General features: G+C 55.6%; 2 protein-coding genes across 3 annotated transcripts; one reads left to right on the top strand and one right to left on the bottom strand.

The window, feature by feature from the left end:
- Positions 1–9: 9 nt before the first annotated feature.
- LOC121008014 (claudin-4-like) lies at positions 10–657 on the bottom strand. The gene has a single exon (XM_040440286.1). The coding sequence runs from the start codon at positions 652–654 to the stop codon at positions 10–12; it is 645 nt and encodes a 214-aa protein (XP_040296220.1). The 5' UTR covers positions 655–657.
- Positions 658–8357: 7700 nt separating this feature from the next.
- PELO (pelota mRNA surveillance and ribosome rescue factor) lies at positions 8358–16715 on the top strand. Of its 2 annotated transcripts, XM_040439417.1 has the most exons (13): positions 8362–8554; positions 10802–10894; positions 10978–11128; positions 11196–11286; positions 11369–11532; positions 11770–11830; positions 11910–12071; positions 13355–13401; positions 13480–13553; positions 13815–13886; positions 14932–15006; positions 15096–15127; positions 15998–16715. In XM_040439417.1, exons 1-13 carry the CDS (start codon positions 8514–8516, stop codon positions 16084–16086), a joined length of 1152 nt encoding a protein of 383 aa, XP_040295351.1. In that variant the 5' UTR covers positions 8362–8513; the 3' UTR covers positions 16087–16715. The 2 variants fall into 2 exon arrangements, with proteins under 2 accessions (XP_040295353.1, XP_040295351.1); XM_040439419.1 differs by lacking the exon at positions 13815–13886 and having other exon boundaries at positions 8358–8554.
- The last annotated feature ends 1327 nt before the right edge of the window (positions 16716–18042 follow it).

The raw sequence follows: 18042 nt of genomic DNA, 5'->3' as shown, positions 1-18042 counted from the left end.
GCGCAGGCCTCACACGTAGTTCTTGCTGGGGTAGTCGCTGCGGGCCTGGGATGGGGCCGCCGTGTAGCGGGCGGTGTACGGGATGTCAGACTTCCTGGGACAGGAGCAGCAGAGAAGACCACCACCCAGCAGCATGAGGGCAGAACCCGCCCACCCAATGTAGAGCGAAGCCCCCAACTCCCGCTTCTGCGCCTCCACCACCAGCGGGTTGTAGAAGTCACGGATGATGGTGTTTGCCGACCAACACACAGGGATCAACATGAGGGTGCCGGCCACCAGGAAAACCACGCCGGCCACCAGGCTGACCCGCGCCTTGGTGTTCTCCTCCTCCACGCAGTTGGTACACTTAGCTCCCACAATGCCAATCAGAACCGCCAAGATGGCCACCAGGATGGAGATGATGGTGAGGGCGCGGGCGGCCTGCAGGTCCTGGGGGAGCGCCAGCATGGAGTCGTAGACCTTACATTGCATCTGTCCGGTGCTCTGCACAATGCAGTTCATCCACAGTCCTTCCCAGATGACCTGCGCCACCACAATGTTATTACCGATGAACGCCGTCACCTTCCACATGGGCAGCGCGCAGGTGATGATGGCGCCAACCCAGCCAATCAGGGCCAACGCCATGCCCAGGAGCTGGAGTCCAGTGGAAGCCATGTTCAACAGGAGAGCACTGCAAGGAAGAGAGGGGTCAGAGCACAGCGTTAGAGGACTGCCCCCGGACATCCAGGAGGACCCCCAACTCAAGGAGAAGACCTCTTCTCTCTGGGGGCTGGCTAATAACCCCCCCAAAACCGCACACCCCTGGACAACAAGAAGACCACCCCCAACAGAAACCCAACAGCCTCCATCACCACTACCCAACCTCCTAAACCTTCAGGCAATAAAACACAAAGACCACCCCCCAACCACCATCCCCACCTGAGGAACCAAGTAGAGGAGTAAGACCCCCAATCACCTAAACAAAACAGGAAGACCACCCCCAACCACCATCTGAGGAGTAAGACCCCAGCCCCACTACTCACCTGAGGAACCAAGCAGGGAAGTGATAGAGACCCCCCCCCCTCCCCAGATATATACCTGCTCCCCTCCCCCACCTCCAGCAGCAGGCAGGACACCTGAAGGGGGGAGTATCACTGATACTGGGGGGAAGGGAGGGAAGACTGCAAGCTCCACAGCCCAGAGGATTCCCACACATGGAGATTGTGAAGAGAGGTCAGAGGTGTAATAATCTGCAGGATATATCACTGTGTATCAGGAGGTAGAGAGGACGGAGCGATGATCTGCAGATTTCTAGAGAGGTCAGAGGTGTAATAATCTGCAGGATATATCACTGTGTATCAGGAGGTAGAGAGGACAGAGCGATGTTCTGCAGATCTCTAGAGAGGTCAGAGGTGTAATAATCTGCAGGATATATCACTATGTATGTCAGGAGGTAGAGAGGATAGAGCGATGTTCTGCAGATCTCTAGAGAGGTCAGAGGTGTAATAATCTGCATGATATATCACTGTGTATCAGGAGGTAGAGAGGACGGAGCGATGTTCTGCAGATCTCTAGAGAGGTCAGAGGTGTAATAATCTGCAGGATATATCACTGTGTATCAGGGGATAGAGAGGACGGAGCGATGTTCTGCAGATCTCTAGAGAGGTCAGTGGTGTAATAATCTGCAGGATATATCACTGTGTATCAGGAGGTAGAGAGGACGGAGCGATGTTCTGCAGATCTCTAGAGAGGTGAAATAATCTGCAGGATATATCACTATGTATCAGGAGGAAGAGAGGACGGAGCGATGTTCTGCAGATCTCTAGAGAGGTGAAATAATCTGCAGGATATATCACTATGTATCAGGAGGTAGAGAGGACAGAGCGATGTTCTGCAGATCTCTAGAGAGGTCAGAGGTGTAATAATCTGCAGGATATAACACTGTGTATCAGGAGGTAGAGAGAACAGAGTGATGTTCTGCAGATCTCTAGAGAGGTCAGAGGTGTAATAATCTGCAGGATATAACACTGTGTATCAGGGGATAGAGAGGACGGAGCGATGTTCTGCAGATCTCTAGAGAGGTCAGAAGTGTAATAATCTGCAGGAGATAACACTGTGTATCAGGGGATAGAGAGGACAGCGATGATCTGCAGATCTTTAGAGGTCAGTGGTGTAATAATCTGCAGGATATATCACTGTGTATCAGGAGGTAGAGAGGACAGAGCGATGTTCTGCAGATCTCTAGAGAGGTCAGAGGTGTAATAATCTGCAGGATATAACACTGTGTATCAGGAGGTAGAGAGGACAGAGCGATGTTCTGCAGATCTCTAGAGAGGTCAGAGGTGTAATAATCTGCAGGATATATCACTATGTATCAGGAGGTAGAGAGGACAGAGCGATGATCTGCAGATCTCTAGAGAGGTGAAATAATCTGCAGGATATATCACTGTGTATCAGGAGGTAGAGAGGACAGAGCGATGTTCTGCAGATCTCTAGAGAGGTGAAATAATCTGCAGGATATATCACTGTGTATCAGGAGGTAGAGAGGACAGAGCGATGTTCTGCAGATCTCAGGAGAGGTCAGTGGTGTAATAATCTGCAGGATATAACACTGTGTATCAGGAGGTAGAGAGGACAGAGCGATGTTCTGCAGATCTCTAGAGAGGTCAGAGGTGTAATAATCTGCAGGATATATCACTATGTATCAGGAGGTAGAGAGAACAGAGCGATGTTCTGCAAATCTCTAGAGAGGTCAGTGGTGTAATAATCTGCAGGATATAACACTGTGTATCAGGAGGTAGAGAGGACAGAGCGATGATCTGCAGATCTCTAGAGAGGTGAAATAATCTGCAGGATATATCACTGTGTATCAGGAGGTAGAGAGGACAGAGCGATGTTCTGCAGATCTCTAGAGAGGTGAAATAATCTGCAGGATATATCACTGTGTATCAGGAGGTAGAGAGGACAGAGCGATGTTCTGCAGATCTCTAGAGAGGTCAGAGGTGTAATAATCTGCAGGATATATCACTATGTATGTCAGGAGGTAGAGAGGATAGAGCGATGTTCTGCAGATCTCTAGAGAGGTCAGAGGTGTAATAATCTGCATGATATATCACTGTGTATCAGGAGGTAGAGAGGACGGAGCGATGTTCTGCAGATCTCTAGAGAGGTCAGAGGTGTAATAATCTGCAGTATATATCACTGTGTATCAGGGGATAGAGAGGACGGAGCGATGTTCTGCAGATCTCTAGAGAGGTCAGTGGTGTAATAATCTGCAGGATATATCACTGTGTATCAGGAGGTAGAGAGGACGGAGCGATGTTCTGCAGATCTCTAGAGAGGTGAAATAATCTGCAGGATATATCACTATGTATCAGGAGGAAGAGAGGACGGAGCGATGTTCTGCAGATCTCTAGAGAGGTGAAATAATCTGCAGGATATATCACTATGTATCAGGAGGTAGAGAGGACAGAGCGATGTTCTGCAGATCTCTAGAGAGGTCAGAGGTGTAATAATCTGCAGGATATAATACTGTGTATCAGGAGGTAGAGAGAACAGAGTGATGTTCTGCAGATCTCTAGAGAGGTCAGAGGTGTAATAATCTGCAGGATATAACACTGTGTATCAGGGGATAGAGAGGACGGAGCGATGTTCTGCAGATCTCTAGAGAGGTCAGAAGTGTAATAATCTGCAGGAGATAACACTGTGTATCAGGGGATAGAGAGGACAGCGATGATCTGCAGATCTTTAGAGGTCAGTGGTGTAATAATCTGCAGGATATATCACTGTGTATCAGGAGGTAGAGAGGACAGAGCGATGTTCTGCAGATCTCTAGAGAGGTCAGAGGTGTAATAATCTGCAGGATATAACACTGTGTATCAGGGGATAGAGAGGACGGAGCGATGTTCTGCAGATCTCTAGAGAGGTCAGAAGTGTAATAATCTGCAGGAGATAACACTGTGTATCAGGGGATAGAGAGGACAGCGATGATCTGCAGATCTTTAGAGGTCAGTGGTGTAATAATCTGCAGGATATAACACTGTGTATCAGGAGGTAGAGAGGACAGAGCGATGTTCTGCAGATCTCTAGAGAGGTCAGAGGTGTAATAATCTGCAGGATATAACACTGTGTATCAGGAGGTAGAGAGGACAGAGCGATGTTCTGCAGATCTCTAGAGAGGTCAGAGGTGTAATAATCTGCAGGATATATCACTATGTATCAGGAGGTAGAGAGGACAGAGCGATGATCTGCAGATCTCTAGAGAGGTGAAATAATCTGCAGGATATATCACTGTGTATCAGGAGGTAGAGAGGACAGAGCGATGTTCTGCAGATCTCTAGAGAGGTGAAATAATCTGCAGGATATATCACTGTGTATCAGGAGGTAGAGAGGACAGAGCGATGTTCTGCAGATCTCAGGAGAGGTCAGTGGTGTAATAATCTGCAGGATATAACACTGTGTATCAGGAGGTAGAGAGGACAGAGCGATGTTCTGCAGATCTCTAGAGAGGTCAGAGGTGTAATAATCTGCAGGATATATCACTATGTATCAGGAGGTAGAGAGAACAGAGCGATGTTCTGCAAATCTCTAGAGAGGTCAGTGGTGTAATAATCTGCAGGATATAACACTGTGTATCAGGAGGTAGAGAGGACAGAGCGATGATCTGCAGATCTCTAGAGAGGTGAAATAATCTGCAGGATATATCACTGTGTATCAGGAGGTAGAGAGGACAGAGCGATGTTCTGCAGATCTCTAGAGAGGTGAAATAATCTGCAGGATATATCACTGTGTATCAGGAGGTAGAGAGGACAGAGCGATGTTCTGCAGATCTCTAGAGAGGTCAGAGGTGTAATAATCTGCAGGATATATCACTATGTATCAGGAGGTAGAGAGAACAGAGCGATGTTCTGCAGATCTCTAGAGAGGTCAGTGGTGTAATAATCTGCAGGATATATCACTATGTATCAGGAGGTAGAGAGGACGGAGCGATGTTCTGCAGATCTCTAGAGAGGTGAAATAATCTGCAGGATATATCACTATGTATCAGGAGGTAGAGAGGACGGAGCGATGTTCTGCAGATCTCTAGAGAGGTCAGAGGTGTAATAATCTGCAGGATATAACACTGTGTATCAGGAGGTAGAGAGGACAGAGCGATGTTCTGCAGATCTCTAGAGAGGTCAGTGGTGTAATAATCTGCAGGATATATCACTGTGTATCAGGAGGTAGAGAGGACGGAGCGATGTTCTGCAGATCTCTAGAGAGGTGAAATAATCTGCAGGATATATCACTATGTATCAGGAGGTAGAGAGGACGGAGCGATGTTCTGCAGATCTCTAGAGAGGTGAAATAATCTGCAGGATATAACACTGTGTATCAGGAGGTAGAGAGGACAGAGCGATGATCTGCAGATCTCTAGAGAGGTCAGAGGTGTAATAATCTGCAGGATATAACACTGTGTATCAGGGGATAGAGAGGACGGAGCGATGTTCTGCAGATCTCTAGAGAGGTCAGAGGTGTAATAATCTGCAGGAGATAACACTGTGTATCAGGGGATAGAGAGGACAGCGATGATCTGCAGATCTTTAGAGGCCAGTGGTGTAATAATCTGCAGGATATATCACTGTGTATCAGGAGGTAGAGAGGACAGAGTGATGTTCTGCAGATCTCTAGAGAGGTCAGTGGTGTAATAATCTGCAGGATATAACACTGTGTATCAGGAGGTAGAGAGGACAGAGCGATGTTCTGCAGATCTCTAGAGAGGTCAGTGGTGTAATAATCTGCAGGATATAACACTGTGTATCAGGAGGTAGAGAGGACAGAGCGATGTTCTGCAGATCTCTAGAGAGGTGAAATAATCTGCAGGATATATCACTATGTATCAGGAGGTAGAGAGGACGGAGCGATGTTCTGCAGATCTCTAGAGAGGTCAGAGGTGTAATAATCTGCAGGATATAACACTGTGTATCAGGAGGTAGAGAGGACAGAGCGATGTTCTGCAGATCTCTAGAGAGGTCAGTGGTGTAATAATCTGCAGGATATATCACTGTGTATCAGGAGGTAGAGAGGACGGAGCGATGTTCTGCAGATCTCTAGAGAGGTGAAATAATCTGCAGGATATATCACTATGTATCAGGAGGTAGAGAGGACAGAGCGATGTTCTGCAGATCTCTAGAGAGGTGAAATAATCTGCAGGATATAACACTGTGTATCAGGAGGTAGAGAGGACGGAGCGATGTTCTGCAGATCTCTAGAGAGGTCAGTGGTGTAATAATCTGCAGGATATATCACTGTGTATCAGGAGGTAGAGAGGACAGAGCGATGTTCTGCAGATCTCTAGAGAGGTGAAATACTCTGCAGGATATATCACTGTGTATCAGGAGGTAGAGAGGACAGAGCGATGTTCTGCAGATCTCTAGAGAGGTCAGAGGTGTAATAATCTGCAGGATATATCACTGTGTATCAGGAGGTAGAGAGGACAGAGCGATGTTCTGCAGATCTCTAGAGAGGTCAGTGGTGTAATAATCTGCAGGATATAACACTGTGTATCAGGGGATAGAGAGGACGGAGCGATGTTCTGCAGATCTCTAGAGAGGTCAGTGGTGTAATAATCTGCAGGAGATAACACTGTGTATCAGGGGATAGAGAGGACAGCGATGATCTGCAGATCTTTAGAGGTCAGAGGTGTAATAATCTGCAGGATATAACACTGTGTATCAGGAGGTGGAGAGGACAGAGCGATGTTCTGCAGATCTCTAGAGAGGTCAGTGGTGTAATAATCTGCAGGATATAACACTGTGTATCAGGAGGTGGAGAGGACAGAGCAATGTTCTGCAGATCTCTAGAGAGGTGAAATAATCTGCAGGATATATCACTGTGTATCAGGAGGTAGAGAGGACAGAGCGATGTTCTGCAGATCTCTAGAGAGGTCAGAGGTGTAATAATCTGCAGGATATAACACTGTGTATCAGGAGGTAGAGAGAACAGAGTGATGTTCTGCAGATCTCTAGAGAGGTCAGAGGTGTAATAATCTGCAGGATATATCACTGTGTATCAGGAGGTAGAGAGGACGGAGCGATGTTCTGCAGATCTCTAGAGAGGTGAAATAATCTGCAGGATATATCACTGTGTATCAGGAGGTAGAGAGGACAGAGCGATGTTCTGCAGATCTCTAGAGAGGTCAGAGGTGTAATAATCTGCAGGATATAACACTGTGTATCAGGAGGTAGAGAGAACAGAGCGATGATCTGCAGATCTCTAGAGAGGTGAAATAATCTGCAGGATATATCACTGTGTATCAGGAGGTAGAGAGGACGGAGCGATGTTCTGCAGATCTCTAGAGAGGTCAGTGGTGTAATAATCTGCAGGATATATCACTATGTATCAGGAGGTAGAGAGGATAGAGCGATGTTCTGCAGATCTCTAGAGAGGTCAGAGGTGTAATAATCTGCAGGATATAACACTGTGTATCAGGAGGTAGAGAGGACAGAGCGATGTTCTGCAGATCTCTAGAGAGGTCAGAGGTGTAATAATCTGCAGGATATAACACTGTGTATCAGGAGGTAGAGAGGACAGAGCGATGTTCTGCAGATCTCTAGAGAGGTCAGTGGTGTAATAATCTGCAGGATATAACACTGTGTATCAGGAGGTAGAGAGAACAGAGCGATGTTCTGCAGATCTCTAGAGAGGTGAAATAATCTGCAGGATATATCACTGTGTATCAGGAGGTAGAGAGAACAGAGCGATGTTCTGCAGATCTCTAGAGAGGTCAGAGGTGTAATAATCTGCAGGATATAACACTGTGTATCAGGAGGTAGAGAGAACAGAGTGATGTTCTGCAGATCTCTAGAGAGGTCAGTGGTGTAATAATCTGCAGGATATAACACTGTGTATCAGGAGGTGGAGAGGACAGAGCGATGTTCTGCAGATCTCTAGAGAGGTGAAATAATCTGCAGGATATATCACTGTGTATCAGGAGGTAGAGAGAACAGAGCGATGTTCTGCAGATCTCTAGAGAGGTCAGAGGTGTAATAATCTGCAGGATATAACACTGTGTATCAGGAGGTGGAGAGGACAGAGCGATGTTCTGCAGATCTCTAGAGAGGTCAGTGGTGTGATAATCTGCAGGATATATCACTGTGAATCTGCAGTAGGAGTAATGCTCTGCAGCTGGTTGGCTAGGTGATGGGGGCGGGGCACTTCCGCTCTGCTGCCAGCAGTTAACATGGCGTCCGTTGACAGGTTTCCTGAACTCTAACCCCACATTTCAGCGTCATGTGACCGGAAACTCTCTTGCCGCCATCTTTCTCCTCCCTCCATTTAATAACATTTCAGAACAGTTGGAACCATCAACTTATTAGTAACTAATAATCAAAAATGTGAAAATGAAAGAAGGAATTGTCGCCTCGTCGTCTCCCGCAGCAAGGACAGCAGGCGGCTCCCTGTTCAGTTGCTTCCTGCCGGCCTCGGGTGTAGAAAGATGGCGGACGCAGGACTTCCGGTTCTGAGCTGGACACCGGCTGCTGGGAGATGCGAGCATGAAGCTGATCAGTAAAGACATGGAGAAGGACAATGCGGGGTGAGAGGTGCCGTCCAGCGGTCTGTGTCCTCCCCAGTCTCCGGCCCCCCCCCCCCCCCCCAGTCCTTCCGTTCTCCGGTCCCCCCCCCCCCATCCTTTCCGGTCTTTGGGGGCCCCCTCCGGTCTCTGGGATACTCCTCCGAGGTCCCCCCAGCCCCCTCCGTTCTCTGGGGTCCCCTTCCGGGGCCCCCTCTGGTCTCTGGGGTCCCGCTCTGGTCTCTGGGGCCCCCCTCCGGTCTCTGGGGTCCCCCCCCCAGCCCCTTCCAGTCTCTGGGGTCCCCCTCTGGTCTCTGGGGTCCCCCCCTCAGCCCCCTCCAGTCTCTGGGGTCCCCCCCCCAGCCCCCTCCGGTCTTTGGGGTCCCCCCCCAGCCCCCTCCAGTCTCCGGGGTCTCCCTCCGGTCTCTGGGGTCCCCCCCAGCCCCCTCCGGTCTCTGGGTCCCCCCCCCCCGCCCCCTCCGGTCTCTGGGTCCCCCCCCCCCCGCCCCCTCCGGTCTCTGGGGTCCCCCCCCCCAGCCCCCTCCGGTCTCTGGGGTCCCCCCCCAGCCCCCTCCGGTCTCTGGGGTCCCCCCCCCCAGCCCCCTCTGGTCTCTGGGGTCCCCCCCCCCAGCCCCCTCTGGTCTCTGGGGTCCCCCCCCCCCCCCCAGCCCCCTCCGGTCTCTGGGGTCCCCCCCCCCCCTGCCCCCTCCGGTCTCTGGGGTCGTCCCCCCCCAGCCCCCTCTGGTCTCTGGGGTCGTCCGTCCCCCCCAGCCCCCTCCGGTCTCTGGGGTCGCCCCCCCAGCCCCCTCCTGTCTCCGGGGTCCCCCTCCGGTCTCTGGGGTCCCCCCCCAGCCCCCTCCGGTCTCTGGGGTCCCCCCCCCAGCCCCCTCCGGTCTCTGGGGTCCCCCCCCCAGCCCCCTCCGGTCTCTGGGGTCCCCCCCCCCAGCCCCCCCCGGTCTCTGGGGTCCCCCCCCCCAGCCCCCTCCGGTCTCTGGGGTCCCCCCCCCCAGCCCCCTCCGGTCTCTGGGGTCCCCCCCCCCAGCCCCCTCCGGTCTCTGGGGTCCCCCCCCCAGCCCCCTCCGGTCTCTGGGGTCCCCCCCCCCAGCCCCCTCCGGTCTCTGGGGTCCCCCCCCCCAGCCCCCTCCGGTCTCTGGGGTCCCCCCCCCCAGCCCCCTCCGGTCTCTGGGGTCCCCCCCCCCAGCCCCCTCCGGTCTCTGGGGTCCCCAGCCCCCTCCGGTCTCTGGGGTCCCCCCCCCCAGCCCCCTCCGGTCTCTGGGGTCCCCCCCCCCCCCCCCCCCTCCGGTCTCTGGGGCCCCCCCCCCCAGCCCCCTCCGGTCTCTGGGGTCCCCCCCCCCCGCCCCCTCCGGTCTCTGGGGTCCCCAGCCCCCTCCGGTCTCTGGGGTCCCCCTCCGGCCCTCTCCGGTCTTTGGGGTCCCCCCCCAGCCCCCTCCAGTCTTTGGGGTCCCCCCCCAGCCCCCTCCAGTCTCTGGGGTCCCCCTCCGGTCTCTGGGGTCCCCCCCAGCCCTCTCCGGTCTTTGGGGTCCCCCCCCCCAGCCCCCTCCGGTCTCTGGGGTCCCCAGCCCCCTCCGGTCTCTGGGGTCCCCAGCCCCCTCCGGTCTCTGGGGTCCCCAGCCCCCTCCGGTCTCTGGGGTCCCCCTCCGGTCTCTGGGGTCCCCCCCCAGCCCTCTCCGGTCTTTGGGGTCCCCCCCCAGCCCCCTCCTGTCTTTGGGGTCCCCCCCCAGCCCCCTCCAGTCTCCGGGGTCCCCCTCCGGTCTCTGGGGTCCCCCCCCCCCGCCCCCTCCGGTCTCTGGGGTCCCTCTCCGGTCTCTGGGGTCCCCCCCAGCCCTCTCCGGTCTTTGGGGTCCCCCCCCAGCCCCCTCCGGTCTTTGGGGTCCCCCCCAGCCCCCTCCAGTCTCCGGGGTCCCCCTCCGGTCTCTGGGGTCCCCCCCCCAGCCCCCTCCGGTCTCTGGGGTCCCCCCCCCCAGCCCCCTCCGGTCTTTGGGGTCCCCCCCCAGCCCACTCTGGTCTCTGGGGTCCCCCCCCCCAGCCCCCTCCGGTCTCTGGGGTCCCCCCCCCCTCAGCCCCCTCCGGTCTCTGGGGTCCCCCCTCAGCCCCCTCCGGTCTCTGGGGTCCCCCTCCGGTCTCTGGGGCCCCCCCCCCCCCCAGCCCTCTCCGGTCTTTGGGGTCCCCCCCCAGCCCCCTCCAGTCTCCGGGGTCCCCCTCCGGTCTCTGGGGTCCCCCCAGCCCCCTCTCATGGCACTCTCTCTTTAGTCAGGTGACCCTGATCGCGGAGGAGGCAGAGGACATGTGGCACACCTATAATCTGCTGCAAGTGGGCGACAGTCTGCGGGCAACAACCATCAGGTGAGAAGTGGGAGTGGCCAGCAGGAGTAGTGGGAGGGACCAGCAGAAGTGGGCGGAGTCCTGACCCCCTGGCTCTCCTGCAGGAAGGTGCAGACAGAGTCAGCGACCGGCAGCGTGGGCAGTAACCGCATCCGCACCACCCTCACCATCTGCGTGGAGAACATTGACTTTGACTCCCAGGCCTGTCAGCTCCGGGTCAAAGGCATCAACATCCAAGAGAACCAGTATGTGAAGGTAAGTGCCCCGCTCTGGGCGGCCTCCGGGACTGGCGCCTCGCGCCTCATTTCTGCTCTGTTTCCAGATGGGAGCCTATCACACCATAGAACTGGAGCTGAACCGCAAGTTCACCCTGGCCAAGAAGCACTGGGACAGCATCGTTCTGGAGCGCATAGGTGCGGGCGCGCCCTGGGCGGGATGCGGGCGCTGGCTGCTGGGCGTGGCCTCTCACCGTCCTCTCCGCTTTCTCCCCTGTAGAGCAGGCCTGTGACCCTGCGTTTAGCGCTGACGTGGCAGCAGTTGTCATGCAGGAAGGTCTCGCCCACATATGTCTCGTCACACCCAGTATGACCCTTCTCCGCGCCAAAATTGAAACCAGTATCCCGCGCAAGAGGCGGGGCAACTGCTCCCAGCACGAGAAGGTTTGTCTCAGCCCCACATGTCACCCACCGGTGTCTGTCTCCCAACCTCTGGCGCCTCTCTCTCTGGCGCCTCTCTCTCTGGCGCCTCTCTCTCTGGCGCCTCTCTCTCTGGCGCCTCTCTCTCTGGCGCCTCTCTCTCTGGCGCCTCTCTCTCTGGCGCCTCTCTCTCTGGCGCCTCTCTCGCTCTCTCTCTCGCTCTCTCGCTCGGCTCTCAGTCCGGTTTTCTGCCTCCCTCAGGCTCTGGAGAAGTTCTATGAACAGGTCATGCAGGGAATCATTCGCCACATAAACTTTGAGGGTGAGTGCGGTCTCGTCTTTTGCGGCGCTGCCTCCTGTGACTGTCTCTCTAACACGTCTCCTGTTTTCCGCGGCCGCAGTGGTGAAGGTCGTCCTTGTGGCGTCTCCTGGATTCGTCCGGGAACAATTCTGCGAGTTCCTCTTCCTCCGGGCTGTGAAACAGGATCTGAAGACCATTCTGGAAAACCGCGGGAAGTTCCTCCAGGTGCACAGCTCATCGGGGCACAAGTACTCACTGGCAGGTAAGTCGGGGGGCATCGCGGTCACTGGCAGGTAAGTTGGGGGGCGTCACGGGCGGGTAAGTCGGGGGGCATCGCAGTCACGGGCGGGTAAGTCGGGGGGCGTCGCGGTCACTGGCAGGTAAGTCGGGGGGCGTCACGGGCAGGTAAGTCGGGGGGCGTCACGGGCGGGTAAGTCGGGGGGCGTCGCGGGCGGGTAAGTCGGGGGGGCGGCGCGGGCGGGTAAGTCGGGGGGGCGTCGCGGGCGGGTAAGTCGGGGGGGGGTCGCGGGCGGGTAAGTCGGGGGGGCGTCGCGGGCGGGTAAGTCGGGGGGGCGTCGCGGGCGGGTAAGTCGGGGGGGCGTCGCGGGCGGGTAAGTCGGGGGGGCGTCGCGGGCGGGTAAGTCGGGGGGGCGTCGCGGGCGGGTAAGTCGGGGGGGCGTCGCGGGCGGGTAAGTCGGGGGGGGCGTCGCGCTCGTACCGGCGGGTAAGTCGGGGGGCGTCGCGCTCGTACCACGCTGTGCCATGCTCCACTGATACTCGCTCAGGAACGTGACAGATTCCACTTATTTCCTACTATAAACTGTGGGTGACCATCAGAGACGGCAAATGACCGATCCGATTTGTAGCGCCTCCCGATGGTCGTGCCGCCCCGCGGGTAGTCGGGCTGTCGTTTTCTGCTTCTTCTGGGGCTTTTCTACCGTAATTCATCAGCCGTGATGATCGGAGATGGGGGTCTCGGAGTTGTCCTAAAGCGAGCCCGCCGGCACATCCTACCCGTCCTCGGCATAACCGGCGCTGCCGCAGCCTCGTGTCCAGACCACGGAGGGAGACGCCCTTTAATAGGCCCACACATTTCCTCGGACTTGAGGGGGTTGTCAGTGCACCCTTGGGTAAGGATTGCACCTGTTTTTCCGGACTCACTCCGGTTGGCGATGTATGGACTCCATGCGCTTTCTAGACCTGCCATGTTTGTGAGTATGTGGCGCGGTAACGGAGCAGTACTCACCAGCTGGCGGTACAAATGAACGCTCAGCCGTTGGTTGGATAGAAGTGACGGTCATTATCTGCCGCACCTCACTGACTCTTTGGAGCACTCCTCTGTGCTGCTGTGGGGTTCCACTCTGGGAGGCAGAGCCTTAACATGCACTGACTGTGAAGGGTTAACATCTTGGGAGCTGCAGCATTCGGCCCCACCCCCTAATTAGCATGCTAGTGCCCCCAGGGTAAGATGTGGAGGAAACACTGCGGGGCCCCTGCCGACCTCCTTGTGGCCCTCCAGTGATTATTTCTGTGTTGTCGTTGCAGAGGTTCTCTGCGATCCGGTGGTCACCGCCCGCCTGGCAGACACCAAGGTGAGTGCGCGCCCCCCCCCCCCCATGTGAGCCCGGGTCTGTGCCTGCGCTGACTGCTGCCCCCACTGCTCGTTACAGGCCGCCAGTGAGATAAAAGCGCTGGGGGATTTCTACAAGATGCTGCAGCACGAGCCGGACCGCGCGCTCTACGGGTGAGTCCTGATCTCAGCAGGTTCGGTCATGACGGAGGTTTCCGACGCCTCGAGGTATCAGCCGCGTTTGCACCTGCAGATCTTATCGTTGACTCCCCACCCTCATTTCTGGCACAGGATACAGCGGGCACCCACCGCTAATAAACAGCGCCCCCCCAGCACTACTACCCCCATCCTGCATGAGCTGACAGCTATCACTACCCTCACCATCCTCACACTGCCTTTTCTCCGCTCATTCTCTCCTGCCCTCATGTCTTCTAGGATTAAGCACGTGGAGCGAGCAAACGAATCCCTGGCCATCGACACCCTGCTGGTGACCGACGAGCTCTTCAGGTGCACGCCCCGCAACACCCCATCCATCTGTGTGTGTCCTCACTCTGTCGCCCCCCTCGTCTGTGCGCTTGCGCTGCGACGCCCCGGTAGTCTGTGCGCTTGCTCTGCGACGCCCCGGTAGTCTGTGCGCTTGCTCTGCGACGCCCCGGTAGTCTGTGCGCTTGCTCTGCGACGCCCCCTTAGTCTGTGCGCTTGCTCTGCGACGCCCCCTTAGTCTGTGCGCTTGCTCTGCGACGCCCCCTTAGTCTGTGCGCTTGCTCTGCGACGCCCCCTTAGTCTGTGCGCTTGCTCTGCGACGCCCCCTTAGTCTGTGCGCTTGCTCTGCGACGCCCCCTTAGTCTGTGCGCTTGCTCTGCGACGCCCCCTTAGTCTGTGCGCTTGCTCTGCGACGCCCCCTTAGTCTGTGCGCTTGCTCTGCGACGCCCCCTTAGTCTGTGCGCTTGCTCTGCGACGCCCCCTTAGTCTGTGCGCTTGCTCTGCGACGCCCCCTTAGTCTGTGCGCTTGCTCTGCGACGCCCTCCCCTCGCCTGTGCGCTTGCTCTGCGTCGCCCCCTTAGTCTGTGCGCTTGCTCTGCGACGCCCCCTTAGTCTGTGCGCTTGCTCTGCGACGCCCTCCCCTCGCCTGTGCGCTTGCTCTGCGACGCCCTCCCCTCGCCTGTGCGCTTGCTCTGCGACGCCCTCCCCTCGCCTCTGCGCTTGCTCTGCGACGCCCTCCCCTCGCCTGTGCGCTTGCTCTGCGACGCCCTCCCCTCGCCTGTGCGCTTGCTCTGCGACGCCCTCCCCTCGCCTGTGCGCTTGCTCTGCGACGCCCTCCCCTCGCCTGTGCGCTTGCTCTGCGACGCCCTCCCCTCGCCTGTGCGCTTGCTCTGCGACGCCCTCCCCTCGCCTGTGCGCTTGCTCTGCGACGCCCTCGCCTCGCCTGTGCGCTTGCTCTGCGACGCCCTCCCCTCGCCTGTGCGCTTGCTCTGCGACGCCCTCCCCTCGCCTGTGCGCTTGCTCTGCGACGCCCTCGCCTGTGCGCTCTCATACTTTTCTCTCCCTATAGACATCAGGATGTGGCGACTCGTAGCCGTTATGTAAAACTTGTGGACAGCGTAAAGGAGAACGGAGGAGCCGTGAGGTGAGAGCGGGAGGGGCGAGTACAGCCGCTGCCGGCAGCTCCAGGGTCAGAGTCTCATTGACTTTTTTTTCCCAATTTTTCCCCATTAGGATTTTCTCTAGTTTACATGTCTCCGGAGAACGTAAGTGACAGGCACTGGGTGCAGCTGGCAGCAGGGTGTTGAGGCTGGCACTGGGTGCAGCAGGGTGTTGAGGCTGGCGCTGGGTGCAGCTGGCAGCAGGGTGTTGAGGCTGGCGCTGGGTGCAGCTGGCAGCAGGGTGTTGAGGCTGGCGCTGGGTGCAGCTGGCAGCAGGGTGTTGAGGCTGGCGCTGGGTGCAGCTGGCAGCAGTGTGTTGAGGCTGGCGCTGGGTGTGGCTGGCAGCTGGGTGTTGTGGCTGGCACTGGGTGCAGCTGGCAGCAGGGTGTTGAGGCTGGCACTGGGTGCAGCTGGCAGCAGGGTGTTGAGGCTGGCGCTGGGTGCAGCTGGCAGCAGTGTGTTGAGGCTGGCGCTGGGTGTGGCTGGCAGCTGGGTGTTGTGGCTGGCGCTGGGTGTGGCTGGCAGCAGTGTGTTGTGGCTGGCGCTGGGTCTGCTTGGCAGCAGTGTGTTGTGGCTGGCGCTGGGTCTGCTTGGCAGCAGTGTGTTGTGGCTGGCAGCAGTGTGTTGTGGCTGGCGCTGGGTCTGCTTGGCAGCAGTGTGTTGTGGCTGGCAGCAGTGTGTTGTGGCTGGCAGCAGTGTGTCGTGGCTGGCGCTGGGTGTGGCTGGCAGCAGTGTGTTGTGGCTGGCGCTGGATCTGCCTGGCAGCAGTGTGTCGTGGCTGGCAGCAGTGTGTCGTGGCTGGCGCTGGGTCTGCTTGGCAGCAGTGTGTCGCGGCTGGCGCTGGGTGTGGCTGGCAGCAGTGTGTCGCGGCTGCCGCTGGGTGTGGCTGGCAGCAGTGTGTCGCGGCTGCCGCTGGGTGTGGCTGGCAGCAGTGTGTCGTGGCATAGATTTATTGGGCAGTCTTCTCTTTCTCAGAGCTCAGCCAGCTGACGGGGGTTGCAGCCATATTGCGGTTTCCGGTGGCGGACCTGTCGGAGGATGAGTCCAGCTCTGGAGAAGACTAGGCGCCTCTGCGTCCTGCCCCGGGACTGGAGCATCTCAACTGGAGACGGGCAGTGACGGATAATTATTTATTGGACTGGGGGTGGGGCCTGTGCACAGGGGGTGGAGCCTCATTACTATGGATGGAGCGCAGGTTCCTCAGTTGTCATTGACGGATGATGAAATAAATCCTGGAAAGCGACCGCTCGCTCTGTGTATACAGGAACCACGTATCTGACCGCTCGCTCTGTGTATACAGGAACCACATATCTGACCGCTCGCTCTGTGTATACAGGAACCACGTATCTGACCGCTCGCTCTGTGTATACAGGAACCACGTATCTGACCGCTCGCTCTGTGTATACAGGAACCACGTATCTGACCGCTCGCTCTGTGTATACAGGAACCACATATCTGACCGCTCGCTCTGTGTATACAGGAACCACGTATCTGACCGCTCGCTCTGTGTATACAGGAACCACGTATCTGACCGCTCGCTCTGTGTATACAGGAACCACGTATCTGACCGCTCGCTCTGTGTATACAGGAACCACGTATCTGACCGCTCGCTCTGTGTATACAGGAACCACGTATCTGACCGCTCGCTCTGTGTATACAGGAACCACGTATCTGACCGCTCGCTCTGTGTATACAGGAACCACGTATCTGACTGCTCGCTCTGTGTATACAGGAACCACGTATCTGACCGCTCGCTCTGTGTATACAGGAACCACGTATCTGACCGCTCGCTCTGTGTATACAGGAACCACGTATCTGACCGCTCGCTCATTAACTGAAGCCCCTCTATCACCAATCAATCGCTGTTAAATGAAAACTGGACACCTACCTAGACTTGGTCACAGCTACACACTTGTTACAGTGTGTCAGTGCAGACTATCCTCCGTGAGCTAAAATCAGCATCACCACTTGTCTTCCTCCTGCGCTTCAGGCTAATAGCACTGGTTCCGTGGTTAGAACTGCTGACATGCAGCACTTCAGAAAATAGCAGCTCTATATAAGGGATGAGAATGTCTGTACAGCGCTGTGGACTATGTCAGTGATATATAAGTGATGAGAATGTCTGTACAGCGCTGTGGAGTATGTCAGTGATATATAAGTGATGAGAATGTCTGTACAGCGCTGTGGAATATGTCAGTGATATATAAGTGATGAGAATGTCTGTACAGCTCTGTGGAATATGTCAGTGATATATAAGTGATGAGAATGTCTGTACAGCGCTGTGGAATATGTCAGTGATATATAAGTGATGAGAATGTCTGTACAGCGCTGTGGAATATGTCAGTGATATATAAGTGATGAGAATGTCTGTACAGCGCTGTGGAATATGTCAGTGATATATAAGTGATGAGAATGTCTGTACAGCGCTGTGGAATATGTCAGTGATATATAAGGGATGAGAATGTCTGTACAGCGCTGTGGAATATGTCAGTGATATATAAGTGATGTCTGTACAGCGCTGTGGAATATGTCAGTGATATATAAGGGATGAGAATGTCTGTACAGCGCTGTGGAATATGTCAGTGATATATAAGTGATGAGAATGTCTGTACAGCGCTGTGGAGTATGTCAGTGATATATAAGTGATGAGAATGTCTGTACAGCGCTGTGGAATATGTCAGTGATATATAAGTGATGAGAATGTCTGTACAGCGCTGTGGAATATGTCAGTGATATATAAGTGATGAGAATGTCTGTACAGCGCTGTGGAGTATGTCAGTGATATATAAGTGATGAGAATGTCTGTACAGCGCTGTGGAATATGTCAGTGATATATAAGGGATGAGAATGTCTGTACAGCGCTGTGGAATATGTCAGTGATATATAAGTGATGTCTGTACAGCGCTGTGGAATATGTCAGTGATATATAAGGGATGAGAATGTCTGTACAGCGCTGTGGAGTATGTCAGTGATATATAAGTGATGAGAATGTCTGTACAGCGCTGTGGAATATGTCAGTG

The sequence above is a fragment of the Bufo bufo genome, chromosome 7 (genome assembly GCF_905171765.1).
Source record: "Bufo bufo chromosome 7, aBufBuf1.1, whole genome shotgun sequence".
Taxonomy (NCBI): domain Eukaryota; kingdom Metazoa; phylum Chordata; class Amphibia; order Anura; family Bufonidae; genus Bufo; species Bufo bufo.
Note: the sequence above shows the minus strand (reverse complement) of the source record. Positions and strands in the feature narration are given on the sequence as shown.

Bases quoted from the DNA above. Each gene is read 5' to 3' on its own strand.
- PELO (XM_040439417.1), top strand. From the start codon at position 8,514: ATGAAGCTGATCAGTAAAGACATGGAGAAGGACAATGCGGG. The intron at 13,402-13,479 runs GTGAGTGCGCGC...TGCTCGTTACAG, and splicing joins CCCGCCTGGCAGACACCAAG to GCCGCCAGTGAGATAAAAGC. The intron at 13,887-14,931 runs GTGCACGCCCCG...CTCTCCCTATAG, and splicing joins GTGACCGACGAGCTCTTCAG to ACATCAGGATGTGGCGACTC.
- LOC121008014 (XM_040440286.1), bottom strand. From the start codon at position 654: ATGGCTTCCACTGGACTCCAGCTCCTGGGCATGGCGTTGGCCCTGATT.